At 42.6% G+C, this 19,225-nt stretch overlaps 1 protein-coding gene across 5 annotated transcripts in view; it reads left to right on the top strand.

Annotated features, from left to right (window-relative positions):
- Positions 1-19,225, top strand: part of ZFYVE9 (zinc finger FYVE-type containing 9) — a 205,675-nt gene that overhangs the window by 150,749 nt on the left and 35,701 nt on the right. For all 5 annotated transcript variants that reach the window (XM_016918251.4, XM_016918269.4, XM_063817586.1 and 2 more), the window contains 3 exons: positions 3,074-3,298; positions 5,510-5,592; positions 13,454-13,558. In XM_016918251.4, coding sequence (XP_016773740.1) covers positions 3,074-3,298; positions 5,510-5,592; positions 13,454-13,558 — 413 coding nt within the window. The remainder of the gene's footprint in view (positions 1-3,073; positions 3,299-5,509; positions 5,593-13,453; positions 13,559-19,225) is intronic.

Raw genomic sequence — 19,225 nt, 5'->3', positions numbered from 1 at the left:
ACCAAGTTTCCAACACATGCTTTTTGAGGGATATATTCAAACCACAGCATGCTGTTGATAGAGTTACAGGAATGCTGTCATGCACCCTACATTGTAGAGGGAAAGCATCTCTTTAATTCCCTATTCTCCTCCTTATTCACCAAAGCTAGATAAAGAGATGAAAAAAATTTTTTTTCTCTTTGACAAATTATCTGTTGAATTTTGTATGAAGTGTCTCTTATATTGTATCCTAGAATTCCAGGATCTAGGGAGGTGGTAAAGAAGCAATGGTAAATTTGGGGATCTTATCTCCCTAAAGTTCCTGACACTCTATCCCTGATCCTGCAGTGGCTGCCAGAAAAAATTTAAATTTACTTAAATCTTACTCTAAAATCATTGAAAGTCCCCCCCAAAATCATATATTTGGCTGATCAATATATGTATATTTGCATTAGAATAATAATAGTTATAATTTTTTGAGAATACAGTGTTGCTGGTCCTGTTAGGCATTTTATAGATTTCCTTTCATTTATTCTTTATAACACATCTGGAATTTAATATAGTTTCTCCTCCCATTTTACATGGACATTGAGGCTCAGAGGAGTAACTTGCCCCAGATCCCACAATAGTGAATGATCAAACTAGCATTCAAACCCATATCTCTGGGACTCCAAAATCTGCAATTTATTTTTCAAAATGCCATACTGCTACGTTGATATGACAATTGTTTTGTTTTTATAGATCTGGCCTAGCAGCTTAATTGTGCAGCCAGACCTGGGTAATCCTGGAGCAAGAGTACTACCCCTAAATTCCTAAATGTACTACCTTAAATGCAAAATATAGATGATAATGTTTAGGTGAACATGACTTTCAGCCACAAAGCTTCTCTGAGTTTAAAGGGGAGGTATTCCCTTCACTTGTGGCTCCTACTGTCAGGATACCTATCCGCTAAAATCAAGGATGCAAAGACCCATAACCATTATAAGAATAAACTCTAGTTTTCAAGAAAAGTAAGCATTAATTTCTCTGATGGAGATTGCTTCATTGGGTGTTATTGCTTTCAAAGGTATCAAAGGAAGCTCGTACTTGGCTAGTGAACACATTCGTTGTTCCATCATTGAGCAGCTCTTGTCAGAAAGTCCTTTTGCAATTCTAAACTGAGGAAAATGTCTCCTTAATGAAGGGTTGATATGTTTGTTACTGTTTCATTCACAAAAGTGTTTTGAATTATAAAATGCTTTGGCCAGGCATGGTGTACATGGATTACATGCTCACACCTGTAATCCCAACACTTTGGGAGGCCAAGGCGGGTGGATTACTTGAGGTCAGGAGTTCGAGACCAGCCTTGCCAATATGGTAAAACCACATCTCTACTAAAAATACAAAAATTAGCCAGGCGTGGTGGTGGGTGCCTATAGTCCCAGCTACTCGGGAGGCTGAGGCAGGAGAATTGTTTGAACCCGGGAAGGAGAGGTTGCAGTGAGCTGAGATCACACCACTGCACTCCAGGGTTCCAGGGTGGGTAACAGAGTGAGACTCTGTCTCAAAAAAAAAAAAAAAGAGAAACCTGCTTAATATGAATTTAGATAAGCCCTAAATTATAGAGCTATGTTTCATATTTGTCTCAAAAAATTATAAACAATAAATCCTGTCCAAGCACGGTGGCTGGCGCCTGTAATCCCAGCACTTTGGGAGGCCAAGGCAGATGGATCATTTGAAGTCAGGAATTTGAGACCGGTCTGGCCAACATGGTGAAACTCTGTTTCTACTAAAAATGCGAAAAAAATCAGCTGAGTGTGGTGGTGCATGTTTGTAATTGTAGCTATTCAGGAGGCTGAGGTGAGAGGAATTGCTTGAACCTGGGAGGCAGATGCTGCATTGAGCCGAGATCACACCACTGCACTCCAGCCTGGGTGGCAGAGCAAGACTCCATCTCAAAAAAAAAAAAAAACCAAGAAAAAAACAACTTGTCTGTGGTACCATCTTCATAAATCCTCATCTTCCCTTAATGTCTTATAACTACTTATTACCATAATTCATTATGTTCATGAGTTGACTTTGTTCACCCAGTGAAATTATAAGCTTGGTGACAGCAGCTTCCTAATCCGAACATTTCTTTTTTTTTTTGAGACAGAGTGTCACTCTGTCGCCTGGGCTGGAGCGCAGTGGCACAATCTTGGCTCACTGCAACCTCCGCCTCCCAGGTTCAAGCAATTCTCCTGCCTCAGCCTCCTGAGTAGCTGGGATTACAGGCGCACACCACTACGCCTGGCTAATTTTTGTATTTTTAGTAGAGATGGGGTTTTACCATGTTGGTCAGGCTGGTCTCGAACTCTGACCTTGTGATCCACCCACCTCGGCCTCCCAAAGTGCTGGGATTACAGGTGTGAGCCACCGCACCCGGCCTTGAACATTTCTTTATGACCTTTGAGGTGATAGTTCTTGAGACCTCTAAAGCAATTCATACAGTAAAGCTGTACAGTTTAACCAAGGAAGGCATCAATATTTTTGGCTTTTACTTAGACAAACTTCAACAATGTGATAATATAACTTAGTTTATGCTCATTAGAAGCCCTGATAAAATTGGAAACCAAATTTTCGTTTAATAAATGCCATTTATTTAAAAATCAGCTTTTTAAATGTAAGTCTTTCATAGTGAAAGATTGGGAATTACTGTTTGGTAGTGTCCATCCAGCCCAGAGTTGCATAATGTTTATTAAAAATATGATTAATTGGCCGGGCGCTGTGGCTCATGCATGTAATCCCAGCACTTTGGGAGGCTGAGGCCGGTGGATCATGAGGTCAGGAGATGGAGACCATCCTGGCTAACACGGTGAAACCCCGTCTCCACTAAAAATACAAAAAAGTTAGCCAGGTCTGGTGGCGGGCACCTGTAGTCCCACCTACTCAGGAGGCTGAGGCAGGAGAATGGGGTGAACCTGGGAGGCGGAGCTTGCAGTGAGCCAAGATTGCGCCACTGCACTCCAGCCTGGGCGACAGCCAGACTCCGTCTCAAAAAAAAAAAAAAAAAAAAAGAAAAAAAATATAATTAATTTATTGATACAAAGTAGCTAATAAACTTTTTTGTTTTTAGGGAATGTGGTGAGCAACTTGGGACATTCCTTCTTCAGTCAAAGTTTCCTTGGCAGTAAAGAACATGGTGGATTCTTATATGTGACATCTACCTACCAGTCACTGCAAGACCTAGTACTCCCAACCCCACCTTACTTGTTTGGGATTCTTATCCAGAAATGGGAAACTCCTTGGGCTAAAGTATTTCCTATCCGTCTGATGTTGAGACTTGGAGCTGAATATCGACGTAAGTAGTAAAAACACGTTTTTCAAGGCATGATGACTAAAATAATGCCTGAAATATTCAGAGCCCTCTGTTTGGTGATATAATTCAGCAGAAATAGTCTTTTGAAATAGCTAAACTAAATTTGGCCAGTGTCTGCATGTATTGGGCGTAATGGGAAGCACTGAAAATAACGAATGAGGAAGTTGATTGTGTATTACCTTGTAAACTTACTGCTTTTATAGTTCATTGATAAAAAACACGATCATCTTTAGAAAAGTGAATTTGAACTTAAGTAACTTTATTTTTTATAGTTTCTGTATATGATGAGCATATTCTTTGTCACTTGGTTGGAAAACAGTTATGATCAATTATATTTTACTTAACATACTGGAAGCTAGTGGAATGGAAACCACTCTCAGTTGGTAAGACACAGGCTACAGAAGAAGGAGCTTCCTTGCTCATGGCTTTAGCAGCGTAACTAAGATGTGATTTTTAAAAAGACATTAATGGTTAAATGCAAACTTTATTTTAAATTTTATATCTCCATCTAATTGAAAGTGCCCTGTGCTAGGAATCCGACCACTTGAGTAAGATTCTCAACTCTGCCACTTATGAGCTCTGTAACTTTGGGCAAGTCACCCAAGTTCTCTGATTGTGTTTCTTTTATAAACTGGAAATAATAATGCTTGCCTTTTATTTTATATTGGGTTGTTAACAGGATCAAATGAGAGAATAAATGAAACTTAATTTTATAAACCATAAAACAGTTTATGTTCTCAGCAAGTCAACTTCATTCTTCCACCAATTATTTATTTATTCAGTAAGAATTTAATAAAGGCCTCCCATATATCCTGAATCCTGGGAATTCTGAAATAGCTAAGATGTGATTATAGGCTCTCGGGAACTTTTATAAGGAATACATACAGAAATAATGATTATAGTGGTATATTGTATTAAAACCTGTGCTCAAAGTTAAGTTCATTGGGAGCTCCAAGACAGGCTCTAACTTGACCAGGAATGAAGGAGTAGTTGGACCTTCAGTTTTCTTGGACCAGAGTGCCTCTGGATTAACTCTGAAGGAGGCATATGAATCAGCTAAATGAATCAGGGAAAGGGAAGGATTGTGTGCAAAAGAAGCAACATGTGTATCTTCCTATTTTATACAGGGATTTCAAACCATAAAGTTCAAGAGATGAGCCAGACTGATTTGCCTCTCCTAAGGAGGATCCTGGTTAGGAGGTATAGAAGAATGAACTCTTGGCTGAGTGCGGTGGCTCATGCCTCTAATTCCAGTACTTTTGAGAGGTGGCCAAGGCAGGCAGATCATTTGAGGTCAAGAGTTCAAGACCAGCCTGGCCAACATGGTGAATCCCATCTCTACTAAAAATACAAAAAAATTAGCTGGGTATGGTGGCGCATGCCTGTAATTCCAGCTACTGGAGAGGCTGAGGCAGGAGAATCGCTTGAACCCTCCTAAGGCAGGAGATCATGCCACTGCACTCCAGCCTGGGTGACAGAGTGAGACTGTGTCTCAAAAAAAAAGAGTGAACTCTTAAACTTGTTGGAAAAAAAAAAAGTGAACTCTTAAACTTATTGAGCACAGAGGAATCAGGAGATATTTATTTCCTGGATCATATCAATTCAGTTTGAAGAAGATTGCTCCCTAAGACTTTGTGGGTTTGTTTGTTTGTTTGTTTGTTTGTTTGTTTTGGAGACAGGGTCTCATTCAGTCACCAAGGCTAGAGTGCAGTGGCACAGTCATGGCTCACTGTAGCCTCGACCTCCTGGGCTCAAGCCATCCTTCTACCTCTCAGCCTCCCAAGTAGATGGGACTACAGGTGCATGCTACCACACCCAGCTAATTTTTTTGTTTGTTTTTTTGTAGAGACAGGGTCTCCCTAGGTTGCACAGGCTGGTCTCAAACTCCTAGGCTCAGGTGATCCTTCTGCCTCAGCCTCCCAAAGTGCTGGGATTACAAGCATGAGCCACTATGCCTGGCTATTGTGTGTCATTTTTGAAACATTTACATCAAAAGGCTTATTCTGGTTATCAGAAGACTTAATATGGCTCAGCATTTGTCTGCTACCATGCCAAATACTTTTTGAGCCCAAAATTTGATATGTTCTAATGAGCCATTATAATTATATTTTGAAAATTGTATTAGTCATGAAATCTCTTTTACCAAAGTTTTATGTTGCCAAACTTAAGTTTGATCATTTCTCATTTCCATAGTTTATCCATGCCCACTATTCAGTGTCAGATTTCGGAAGCCATTGTTTGGAGAGACGGGGCATACCATCATGAATCTTCTTGCAGTAAGTTGGGAATTTTTTTCCTTTGTCCTTACTGGAGTTTGTATGGGAGAAGGAAGAAAGCAATTTTATTATTTTCTTGGTAGCTGTGCCGAAGCTGCTTAAGGCAGGTAAAGATATATGCTGAAGAAAAAGAACAGTATATATATGTGTATATATATATATACACACACACACACATATACATATATATTCATATGTATACACACACACACACATATATACACACACACACACATATATATATATATATATTCTTTTGCAAACATGAAGTGAAATGGTACAGGATTCCAGCGCCTGATTATACACTTACCGTCCAACCTTGCAGAATTATTGTGAGGACTAGAAGTAATATATAAATAAAACACCTAGCATTCTGTCTTGTTTTTATTTTAAGACTGGCATTCTATGAGTTTCTCTTGTGTCTATATAGGTTATTATCCAAGCAAAGATTGGTCAGAGATTGTACCCAGATACCCCAAGCCAGTAAGGCTACTGCCCTCTGCTGATGGATCTGAATATGGACTGGAATTTAAACTTCATTGTTTTCCTTTCTTCTGGGCTCTCTCATGTCTCCTACACACGTGCACAGGTTCTGACTCTGTTGGCCAAGATCATTGGTTGGCTTGAGTCCACTAAGTTCTCTGCTGCATATATGCACAGACTAGGATCAATCCTGGATATTTGGACCGTTTATGAAGCTCCCTATGGTTGTCTTACCTCCCAGAACTTGCCCCAAACAGGTTTGGTGAACTCAAGCTAATCAAGCTACTGGGCCTCCCTTTTTAATAACCACCGAGATTACCACTTTGACAATGTTCCATAGCAAGTAAACTCCTTCAAGTAGGAAAGCTCATTTTTTTGTTTGTTTTGTTTTATTTTGTTTGAGACAGAGTCTCTATCGCCCAAGTTGGAATGCAGTGGCATGATCTCAGCTCATTGCAACCTCCACCTCCCAGCAATTCTTGTGCCTGAGCCTCCCGAGCAGCTGGGACTATGGGAGCACACTACCACACCCAGCTAATTTTTGTATTTTTTGTAGAGAGAGCGTTTTGCTATGTTGGCCAGACTGATCTCAAACTCCTGGCCTCAATGATTCACCCGCCTCAGCCTCCCAAAGTGCTGGTATTACAGGCATGAGCCACTGCTCCCAGCTGCAAAGCTCATTGTTTTTACAAACTACCTTGCCCTGGTTGAACTACCTAACTACCTAATGGGGCTAGGGGGCAGCCCCAGGCAAGAAGGTCACAGACTCAATTCAAAGTTCAGTAGTTTTCATGAAAAAAACATTTCTTTTTTTTTTTTTTTGGAGATGGAGTCTTGCTCTGTTGTCCAGGCTGGAGTGCAGTGGCACAATCTTACTGCAACCTCCGCCTCCCAGGTTCAAGAGATTCTCCTGCTTCAGCCTTCAGAGCAGCTGGGATTACAGGCACCTGCCACCACGCCTGGCTAATTTTTTGTATTTTTCATAGAGACAGGGTTTTACCTTGTTGGCCAGGCTGGTCTCAAACTCCTGACCTCAGGTGATCCCCATCTCAACCTCCTAAAGTGCTGGGATTACAGGCATGAGCCACCATGCCCAGCCAAAACATTTCTTAATGTTATATGCCTTTGATCTAATTCCAGAGCACTGAAATGGTTCTTTTTAAACCACTTATACAGCTTTTCGGTTGCTTTTTGAGAAGTGGGTTTGGTGATTTCCTCCCTCTGTGATGCTTAAAAGCTATATTTCCAATTATCTTTTTTTTTATTTCTTTAAAAAATTTTGTTTTGTTTTGTTTTTGTTTTTTGGGACAGAGTCTCGCACTGTCGCCTGGGCTGGAGTGCAGTGGCATGATCTCGGCTCACTGCAACCTCCATCTCCTGGGTTCAAGCAATTCTTGTGCCTCAGCCTCCCCAGTAGCTGGAATTACAGGCACGAAACACCATGCCCAGCTACTTTTTGTATTTTTAGTAGAGACGCATGTTGGCCAGGCTGGTCTCAAACTCATGACCTTGAGTGATCCACCCACCTCAGCCTCCCAAAGTGCCTTTTGCCTGTTTTTTAATTGGGTTGTCTTTTTGCTGCTAGGTTAAATTTGTTATATATTCTGGATATTAACTCCTTTTCAGATGTATGGTTTGCAGATATTTTCCATTTCTGTAGGTTGTGTCTTCACTCTGTTAATAGTTTCCTTTTCTGTGCAAAATCTTTTTAGTTTGATGTAATTCCATTTGTCTATTTTTGCTTTTATTGCCTGTGCTTTTGGGATCTTATCTAAAAATTCATTGCCTAGCCCAATATTGTGAAGCATTTGCCCTGTTTTCTTCTAATAGTTTCATAGTTTTGGGTTTAAATTTAAGTCTTTAATCTGTTTTTAGTTGATTTTTGTATATGGGGAGAGGTGGGGGTCTAGTTTCATTCTTCTGCATGTGGATATATCCACTTTTCCAAGTACTATTTATTGAAGAGAGTCCTTTCTGCAGTGTGTGTTCCTGGCACCTTTGTCGAAAATTAGTTGGCTGTAGGTGTCCAAATTCATTTCTGGGCCTTCTATTCTGTACTGTTGGAGTATGTGTTTGTTTTGGCCACTACTATGCTATTTTGGTTATTATAGTTTTGTAGTATATTTGGTCAGGTAGTGTGATATCTCTAGCTTTGTTCTTTTTGCTCAGGACTGTTTTGGCCATTTGAGGCCTTTTGTGGTTTTATAAGAATATTAAGGTTTTGGTTTTTTTTTTTCTGTTTCTGTGAAGAATATCATTGGCATTTTGATAGAGATTGCATTAAATCTGTAGATAGCTTTGGGTAGTATGGCTATTTTCACGGTATTAATTCTTCCAATCCATGAACATGGAATCAGTTTCCTTTGTCAATGTTTTTTTTTTTTTTTTTTTTTTTTGAGACGGAGTCTTGCTCTGTTGCCCAGGCTGGAGTGCAGTGGCGCAATTTCGGCTCACTGCAAGCTCCGCCTCCCGGGTTCACGCCTTCTCCTGCCTCAGCCTCCCAAGTAGCTGGGACTACAGGTGCCCGCCACCACGCCTGGCTAATTTTTTGTACTTTTAGTAGAGACGGGGTTTCACTGTGTTAGCCAGGATGGTCTCGATCTCCTGACCTCGTGATCCGCCCGCCTCTGCCTCCCAAAGTGCTGGGATTACAGGCGTGAGCCACCTTGCCCGGCCCTTTGTCAATGTTTTAGAGGTTTCATTGTAAAGATCTTTTACCTCTTAACTAAGTGTATTCCTAGGTATCTTATTTTTTTTATAGCTACTGTAAATGGAATTGTTTTCTTTATTTTTTATTAGCATATAGAAACACTACTGATTTTACATGCTGATTTTGTATCCTACAACTTTACCGAATTTGTTCATTAGCTCTAACAGGTTTTTGGTGGCATCTTTAGGGTTTTCTATGTATAAGGTCATGTCATTTGCAAACAAGCACAATTTGACTTTCTAGTTTGGATGCCTTTTATTTCTTTCTCTTGCCTAAGTGCTCTGGCTAGGACTATGTTGAATAGAAAGGATTAAAATGGGCATCCATGTCTTGTTCCTGATCTTTGAGGAAAAGATTTCCACTGTTCCCATTCAGTATGATGTTAGCTGTGGGTTTGTCACATATGGCCTTTATTGTGCTGGGCTGCTTGTCCGGCTGGGCACAGCAGGCCAGCCAGCTGTGTGTTGGTTTCTCCACTGTACAGGTCTGCCTGTTCCCTGGGGCAGGGAGGTGCCATGTGAGTTCAGTGCCAGGGCTCCCTCATTCTGTTGGGCCTAGGCTCTCAGCAGCTGGATGGTGGTGATACAGCTACATGTGTGTGTTGTGGACTGACAGTGGAGCTTCAGAGATGGAGAGATGCAGTGGCAATTGGCCCCCAGGCAGGATGAACTCTAGCAGTGGGTCCAGTTTCAAGATGGCACCATGCTATGACTGGGAATGAGGGCTGTATGACATGGGCTCCAACTCTGGAGCAGTGTAGTCCTGTGAACTGCAGGCAACTACAAACTGGATTCAGGGTTTGTGAGGACCACGGGACGAGGCTGCAGTGGTCATGGGGACCATGGGTCCCCAGCTTACCCTTTCCCCATTAGAAGTAGTCCTTCCTGACTCCAGGCCACTCCTTGCAGGGAGGCAGTGCGGCAGAGGCAGAGTGCTTTGCTCCCGTCTCTGTGGTGCTATCTGGGGCATCTGGTGCTCCACAGGAATTTCAGCACTCCCCTGGTGCTCTCCAGCATACTTCCACAGCCACTCCAGTTGAAATATAGTTTGTTTATTGTTGTTTTGGTCCCTTTTGTTGAGTAGAGGGGAGCAAGAGCCAGACAACTCCAGTCAACCATCTTGCTGATGTCACTGTCGTTTAGAGAGAACAATAAGAAAAAAAAGTCTTGGCTGGGCGTAGTGGCTCATGCCTGTAATCTCAGTACTTTGAGAGGCCAAGGCAGGCGGATCATGGTGTCAGGAGTTTGAGACCAGCCTGGCTGATATGGTGTAACCCCGTCTCTACTAAAACTACAAAAATTAACTGGGCATGGTGGCACATGCCTGTAAATGCCAGCTACTCAGGAGGCTGAGCCAGGAGAATCTTTTGAACCTGGGAGGCAGAGGTTACAGTGAGCCAAGATCGTGCCACTGCATTCCAGCCTGGGCGACAGAGTAAGACTCAGTTTCAAAAGAAAAAGAAAAAAAATCTTGCAGATTTACCCATCTAGTTGCCATTTCCAGTGTTTTTCATTCCTTTGTATAACTCTGTATTTTCATCTGGTGTCATTTTCCTTCTGCCAAAATGATTGCCTGTAATATTTCTTACAGTGTAGGTTTGCTGCTGATGAATTATTTTAGCTTTTGTATTTCTAACAACATCTTTATTTGATCTTCATATTTGGAAGATACTTTTGGTGGATGGAGAAGTCTAGGTTGAGTTTTGTTGTTTAGGTTTTTTGTTTTTTTTTTTTTTTGAGACAGAGTCTCACTCTTTTACCCAGGTTGTAGTGCAGTGGCACAATCTCGGCTCACTGCAACTTCCACCTCCCGGGCTCAAGCGATGCTCCCACCTCAGCCTCCCGAGTAGCTGGGATTACAGGCATGCACCACCATGCCCAGCTAATTTTTGTATTTTTAGTAGAGACAGGGTTTCACTATGTTGCCCAGGCTGGTCTTGAACTCCTGACCTCAAGGGATCCTCCTGCCCTGGCCTACCAAAGTGCTGGGATTACAGGTGTGAGCCACCATGCTCAGCCCGAGTTTTCTTCTTTGAGTGTTTTTGAGATGTTGCTCCACTGTCTTCTGCTTTGCATTGTTTTCCCTCTCATCTTTGTTCCTCTCTACATAACAATTTTTTCTTTTCTTAATGTTGTTTTTCTTTTTCCATCTTCTTTTTTTTTTGGAAATAGGGTCTCACTCTGTTGCCTAGGCTGGAGTGCAGTGGCACAATCACGGCTCACTGCACCCTTGACCCACAGGGCTCAGGTGATCCCCCCGACCTTGGCCTACCAAGTAGCTGGGACTACAGGTACGTGCCGCTACGCCCAGCTAATTTTGTTTATTTTTTATACAGACAAGGTCTCGCAGTGTTTCTCAGACTGGTCTCCAACTCCTAGGCTCAAGCTATCCTTCCACCTCAGCCTCCCAAAGTATTGGGATTACATGCATGAGCCACTGTGCCTGACCTTCTCTGGCTAGTTTCAAAAGCTTTTTAAAATTACAAGTTTGAAGCAAATTGATTATAATGTGCCATAGTGTAGTTTTCATGTTTCCCGTACTTGGGGTTCATTGAGCTTTTTGAATCTATGGGTTTATAGTTTTCATCTGATATTTTTTCTGTTCATCCCCTTCTCTCCCTGAAGGAGATTACTCCAATTACATATATATCAGGCTGCTTGAAATTGTTTCACGTCTTACTAATGTTCTTTTTATTTCTTTTTCAGTCTTTTTTGTCTCTTGTTTTCGTTTAGGGTGAGTTTTATTGCTGTGCTCTCAATTTCACTAATCTTTTATTTTGGTTTAAGCTGCTGTTAATTCTATCAATCTTTTAAACAATCTCAATCAAATACTTTGATTTTCATCTCTTGAAGTTATACTTGGGTCTTTTAAGATCTTTTATGTCTCTGCTTAACATTTTGTACATGTAGAATACAATATAATAACTATTGTAATGCCTTTAGTAATTCTAACTTCTTGTATAAGTTCTGGCTCCGTTTCCATGGATTGATTTTTTTTCCTTTATTTTGAGTTGTATTTTCCTGCTTCTTTGAATGTTTGGTATTTTTTTATTGGTTGACAGACATTCTGATTTTACCAGTTGGGTGCTGGTTATCAATATTCTTGAGCTTTTTTTGCAAGTAATGAAGTCAGGTTACTTAGAAATACCCTCCATCTCACATCATATTCTACATTTCAGTAAATGGCAGTTCCAGTCTTCTAGTAGCCCTGGCTATAAAATTTAGAATCATCTTTAACTTTTATCATTTGTTCACATTCCACATCCACAGTGGCAAATATTATCAGATTTTCCTTTAAAATATGTCTGGAAACAGGCTGGGCGCAGTGGCTCACACTTGTAATCCCAGCATTTTGGGAGGCCAAGGTGGGCAGATCAGCTGAGGTTAGGAGTTTGAGACCAGCCTGGCCAACATGGCAAAACCCCATCTCTACTAAAAATACAAAAATTATCTGGGCCTGGTGGTGCATTCCTGTAATCCCAGCTACTTGGGAGGCTGAGGCAGTAGAATTGCTTGAACCTGAGAGGCAGAGGATTCAGTGAGCCAAGATTGCGCCACTGCACTCCAGCCTGGTTAACAGAGCGAGACTCTGTCTCAGGAAAAAAAAAAAAAAAATCTGTATCTATATATCTAGAAACTGACAACTTCTCATCACTTTTTAAACTGTTAACATCCTGGCCAGGTGCAGTGGCTCACGACTGTAATTGTAGCACTTTGAGAGACCGAGGCAGGTGGATCACCTGAGGTTGGGAGTTCAAGACCAGTCTGGCCAACATGGTGAAACCTTGTCTCTACTAAAACTACAAAAATTAGCCGGGCATGGTGATGCACATATGTAATCCCAGCTACTTGGGAAGCTGAGGCATGAGAATCGCTTGAACCCTGGAGGCGGAGGTTGTACTGAGCCAAGATGGCACCACTGCACTCCAGCTCAGGCAACAGAGTGAGACTCCATCTCAGAATAAATAAATAAACTGTTAACATCCTGGTCTAAGCTCTCACTATCTCCTACCTTGATTGTTTTTATGGTATTTATCTGATCTTTTCTTCCATTCTTCCTCCCTTACCACCTATTCATTACCAAGAAGTCAGATCTGTTAAAACAGGTCAAAAGCCTCCTAAAGGCAAAAGTCCTCACGGTGACCTATAAGAACCTATGAAATCTAGCCATTTGCTATTACTTTGACCTTGAGTCCACCACTCTTGTTCATTTTGTTTCACCCATACTGGATAGATGATGTGTTAGTGTGTGTGTGTGTTTCCTTACAGATATTCATTGAGTGCCTAAGATGTTCCAGGCGTTAAGGATATAGCAAGAACAACACAACTGAGAGTTTGTACTCTCTTGGAGCTTCAGAGGGAGGAGACAGATAGTTAACAAATAAATACAGAAAATGTTAAGTGGTGGTAAAGCAGGGTAGACATTCAAAAATATTTTTTAATGTTGTGTATAAGAGGTATATGATAATGTTTGGTTTACTTATAAGAGTTTAAAGACTAAAGAGCTAAAATACATATAGTGGGGCTTTCATTATACATTTCCTTATTATTTAAATAAATAGGATCTTTCAATATTGACATTTTTTCCATTTGTGTTAATTTTATTACTATAAATTAAACCCTACCATTGATGAATTAATTTATTCTGCTTCAATCTGCTTTGGCCCAGGACTTCAGAAATTACCAGTATACCTTGCCAGTAGTTCAAGGTTTGGTGGTTGATATGGAAGTTCGGAAAACTAGCATCAAAATTCCCAGCAACAGATACAATGAGGTAAGATTTACCATGAAGGCGTATTTTTCATAGTTGAAAACATGAGTGAAGGTGAAAAATGCATGATTATGTATAAATTTTACTTATAATTAATTAACAATGAAATCAGTTAATAATATTGTATGGCTTAGTTCAATTATGGGGAATTTCATTACAGAAAGACAAGATGTCAAATTTCTGACCTAGTGGTTCATTGGATGTGTCATTTTACCTTTTGATGTTATGGTAATTAGTATTAGATTTGCATTTTGATTAGGTCATGAAATTAGCCTTGTATCTGTAATATTAGTGGTGAGATTTTAAAAATGTCCCCACTCCTACTATAAATATTTATTTATTTATTTATTTATTTTTTGAGATGGAGTCTCACTGTGTCGCCCAGGCTGGAGTGCAATGGTGTGATCTCAGCTCACTGCAACCTCTGCCTCCTGGGTTCAAGTGATTCTTCTGCCTCAGCCTCCCAAGTAGCTGGGATTACAGGGACCTGCCACCATGCCTGGCTAATTTTTGTATTTTTAGTAGAGACGAGGTTTCACCATGTTAGCCAGACTGGTCTCAAACTCCTAATCTCAGGTGATCCACCCACCTCAGCCTCCCAAAGTGCTGGGATTACAGGCACGAGCCACTGTGCCCAGCCGGGTTTCTTTGTATAAAATAATTTTTCCTTCCTTTTTCCTTTTTCATTTCATTTTTTCTTCATTTAGCCACTAAATCATTTATGCGTTGAATAAACATTATGTACTTGGTATGCACGTAGAATCACACAGATGTTTTATTGGATTTGTGAGCTCAGTTCTCAGCATTATTATGAGAATGACCTCTGTGAAGAAAGCTTTTAGCCATGACTTTCCACGTGATTTTTTTTTTTTTTAAGGATATTAGAAAATAGTAGCTAGAATGTGTGCTTACTTTTTTCTGGGATACAACTAGCAGTCTCCAGCATTTAGATAATCCTGCCTTGGAGTATCAAGGAGTAATCGATGAGACTAGGTAGAGTCAAATCTTTAAAGTGAACTATTTGTAGTTCACAGATCTTGCTCTGTTGCCCAGGCTGGAGTGCAGTAATGCAATCTTTCATGGCCTAAAGAATTTTAAAAGAGATTGTGCTTTGAAAACCCATTTTATTTCTCAAATTTGAAATATTATTGTCTATTTCACAAACATGTATTAAATATGTTCTGTGATTTGAAATATAAAGATGAGATAAGAACATTAGGCCTGCTGGCCAAGTGCGATGGCTCACACTTGTAATCCCAGCACTTTGGGAGGCCAAGGCAGGTGGATCACCTGAGGTCAGGAGTTTGAGACCAGCCTGGCCAACGTGGTGAAACCCCGTCTCTACTAAAAATACAAACATTGGCTGGGTGCCTGTAATCCCAGCTACTCGGGAGGCTGAGGCAGGAGAATTGCTTGAACATGGGAGGCAGAGATTGCAGTGAGCTGAGATCTCGCCATTGGACTCCAGCCTGGGCGACAAGAGTAAAACTCTGTCTCAAAACAAACAAACAAACAAAAACCTTATGCCTGCTTTCGGAGCGTTTGCTGTCCAGGAAAATGATGGCATCAGTGGCCTGTCTGGAGTGGCTGCTGCCATCATGCTGGCTGCAGCAGGGTGGTGCTGCCAGGGCTGCATACTCCGTGGAGCCTGTAGGAGCCGGGGACAAGTGGGAGCCCCACCCCTTCCGAGTTGGTGGGGTGGGCCTCCCAAGGTGCAGCTGCCCAAGTTATGGCTGCAGACCTGAGCCTTCTGCTCCATGGAGCAGGCAGGAGCCCCACCCTTGCAGGCACAGCTGTAGCTACCCAAGTTGTGGCTATGGACCCAGGCATCCTCGCACTCTTGGGTGCTTGGGAAGGCCCCCCTCCCTCACAGCCCTGGAAATGCCTGCTCCTACTGCCTGGCTTTTCCCTGCTGTCAGCACCCACTCCAATCTCAGAGCAAAGTCGGGGCAGTGCTGACACACCAGTGCCCTGCCGCCTTGGCCCCCTCCGGACTTTGGGCACTGACAAACATAGGAAGTAAGCTGATGGGGGATGTGTGCAGCTCAATGCTGGCCTGCAGACACCCCATGGAACCTACAGCTTGGGCGCCATGAATAGCAGGAGGCAAACACGTTCCTGAGCAGAAGAGGCCAGGTCCCCGATGAGGTTCCACCTTCAGGCTAGGAAGGGCCTGAAGGCTGGGGGGCCAGGCCACCAGTCCCATGGACTGTAGTGGGAACTTGTGGTGCCTTTTCTCAGCCTGTCCATGGCTGCCCATGCACCAGTCGGTGCATGCTTCCCCTCCTCTGAGGCCTGTAAAAGCCCTGGGATCAGCTAGAGCTGAGCAGACATCGGGATGACCAGCTGCAGAGAGGAGCTGCCCACTCCAGGGTCTCCTCTCTGCTGAGACCTGCAGACGTGGAGATGACCAGCTGTAGAGAGGAGCTGCTCACTCCAGGGCCTCCTCTCTGCTGAGAGCTGAATACTCAATTTGACAACCTGCCTGTAGAGAGGAGCCACCCACCCCAGGCCCTCCTCTATTACGTCACTCATAAAGCTCCTCTTCACTTTGCTCACCCTCCACTTGTCTGCATACCTCATTCTTCCTGGATGCAGGACAAGAACTCGGGACCTGCCAAATGACAGGGCTGAAAGAGCTGTGACACAAACAAGGCTGAAACATGCCCCTTGCTTGCCACATTGCAAGTGAAGAGAAGGAGAGAAGAGCTGCAGCCCTTTGGGGAGCCCAAGCTTGGGAGCTCCCTGAGCCAGGGCTGTGACTCCCTCTTTGGGGCCCTGTGGTTACTGAAGTCTCCAAGCTTCCGAATGTCACCACATTCCCTGGTGGCAGCTGTGGAAGCTGCTTGCGGTGCACCTGGTCCAGCCGCAGCCTGGCAGAGAGCCAGGGCCTGTGCAGGCACCTGGAGCTACCTGCCTCACTGCAGCAGCCACCTTGCCTGACTGTGTGCAGTGGCCGGAACCCACGCTTGCTTTCTCACACACCCCTTGCTGCTCCATGCCTGGCTCACCCTTGACAGACATGGGATCCAGGCTGGTAGTGTAAGTCTAGCACAGCCTGCCAGGCTGAGTGGCCGGAACAAGCCCAGCAGGCCTGAGCAAAACTCAGGCAAAGGCACCACTGGCCACAGAGCTTTCCAGCCAGAAAAGCAACACACCAAGGATCCTGTAACAGTTAGATGATCAGATGTCATTCCCAAGCAAATAACACATATTGCTATCCTTGATGTTTGCGAGGTAGTGCTGTGTGTTTAGAAATTTTGTTTGTACAAGTATATCTGTAAAAGCTATGAGGCGCTCATAGTTATTTCTTTTTTTTGTTTTGTTTTGTTTTGTTTTTGAGACAGAGTCCTGCTCTGTCACCCAGGCTGGAGTGCAGTGGCACAATCTTGGCTCACTGCAACCTACGCCTCCAGGATTCAAGCAATTCTCCTACCTGAGCCTCCTGAGTAGCTGGGACTACAGGCATACACCACCATACCCAGCCAAAATTTTGTATTTTTAATAGAGACAGGATTTCACCCTGTTGGCCAGGCTGGTCTCAAACTCCTAACTGCAGGTCTTCTACCCACCTTGGCCTCCCAAAGTGCTAGAATTACAGGTGTGTGCCACTGCGTTCAGCCCCCATAGTTACTTCAGTACTGACTGGACACTTTCACAACAATAGCTCCTATTCATATAACCTGTTTTTCTCTGAACTCTGTTGCCTCCGTTTATGGTGTGCAGGTTCAGAATCCTTTGTTCTAAAAGAGTAACAGTATTTCTTGTCATTTATTTTATGGATTATGTATCAGGTCTTTTTCTTACCTGATTAGCAAACTGAATTTTCTTTTTTTTTCTTTTTTCTAATGCGGAGTCTCGCTCCGCCACCCAGGCTGGAGTGCAGTGGAGCGATCTCGGCTCACTGCAAGCTCCGCCTCCCGGGTTCACGCCATTCTCTTGCCTCAGCCTCCCGAGTAGCTGGGACTACAGGCGCCCGCCACCACGCCCGGCTAATTTTTTGTATTTTTAGTAGAGACGGGGTTTCACTGTGTTAGCCAGGATGGTCTCGATCTCCTGACCTCGTGATCCACCCACCTCGGCCTCCCAAAGTGCTGGGATTACAGGCATGAGCCACTGTGCCCGGCCACAAACAATTTTCCTTCTGATTTAATTTTTATTTTAACTCAACATAATTTTATCTCCTACAATCTCATACAGTTAAATTGTGTTGTGTCTAATAATTCCACTTCATAGTTGAAAAAGTAATTTCTTTTTTCTTTTCTTTTCTTTTTGGAAACAGGGTCTTATTGTGTCACCAAGGCTAGAGTGCAGTGGCACAATCATGGATCACTGCAGTCTCAACTTCCTGGGCTCAAGTGATCCTCCCACTTCAGCCTCCTAAGTAGCTGGGACTACAGGCGCGTACCATCACACCCAGCTAATTTTTGTATTTTTTTGTTTTGTAGAGAGAGGATTTCTCCATGTTGTCTAGGCTGATCCTGAACTCCTGGGCTTAAGTGATACTCCCACCTTGGCTTCCCTAAGTGCTGGAATTACAGGCATCACTACACCCGGCCATAATTTTCTTGTACATTTTATTTAATCACAATATTCTTCTTTTCCTCTCATTCATTTTTTCCATTTATACTCATAGTCTTTCTTATTATTGCCCATATTTTGTGCTCTTTTGTTTCATGGCTTTTGCAGAGCTGGTTCCTTATTGATTCATACTTCCCCTACTCTTCACCTGCCTAACCCCCACTCATTATTCAGGTGTCACCGTAAATGACATTTTTTTCACATATACTTTGATTTAACTCCCAACTGGGGTAACTCTATTATATGCATTCCTAGAATTCTATGCATACTATTTGTAATAATCAGTACATTTGTAATTCCTTGTTGTGTGTCTGTTTTCTCTACTGTGAGTTCCATGAGGGACTATGTCTATCTTGTATACCACAGGTATCATCAGCAAACACCCTAGTACGGAGTGGGTTAGCAAGAAATATCTGTTGGATGAAGACATGAAACAGATCTAATATAGATAAAACAATATGAAAACAAATGGTGAAATTTATTGCAAGTTTACTAAAGGTACAGAGAAAGTAGATCTCTAGAGGATGAATAGAATAGACACCAATGTTTCTTAATTTCTTATTGACCCTGAATCCCTAACAGAGCAACACATTGCATGTAGGAGATATTCGTAAATGTTCACCAAATAACTAGATGAATGAAAGATTGAAATGGATAATGAATGATAACTAGGCACTAGAAAGAGAAGGGCAGACGGCATGGTGACTCACGCTTGTAATCCCAGTACTTTGGGAGGCCAAGGTGGGCAGATTGCTTGAGCCTAGGATTTCAAGATCAGCCTGGGCAACATGGCAAGACCCCATTTCTACAAAAAATACAAAAAATTAGCTGGGCATGGTGGCGCATGCCCCGTAGTCCCAGCTACTTGGGAGGCTGAGGTGGGAGGATCACCTGAGCCCAGGAAGTCGAGACTGCAGTGAGCTGAGATTTCTCCACTGCACTCCAGCCTGGGTGACAGAGTGAGACCCTGTCTCAAAAACAAAAACAAAAGCAAAAAAGGGCAGAAAAGACCTTAAGTGAAAAGGGGGATAGATACCTGCCTACACAAAGGAAGGGAAGGAGCATAGCTCATAGGGAAATGGGAGACAA

This window comes from Pan troglodytes, chromosome 1, assembly GCF_028858775.2.
Source record: "Pan troglodytes isolate AG18354 chromosome 1, NHGRI_mPanTro3-v2.0_pri, whole genome shotgun sequence".
NCBI lineage: Eukaryota > Metazoa > Chordata > Mammalia > Primates > Hominidae > Pan > Pan troglodytes.
Note: the sequence above shows the minus strand (reverse complement) of the source record. Positions and strands in the feature narration are given on the sequence as shown.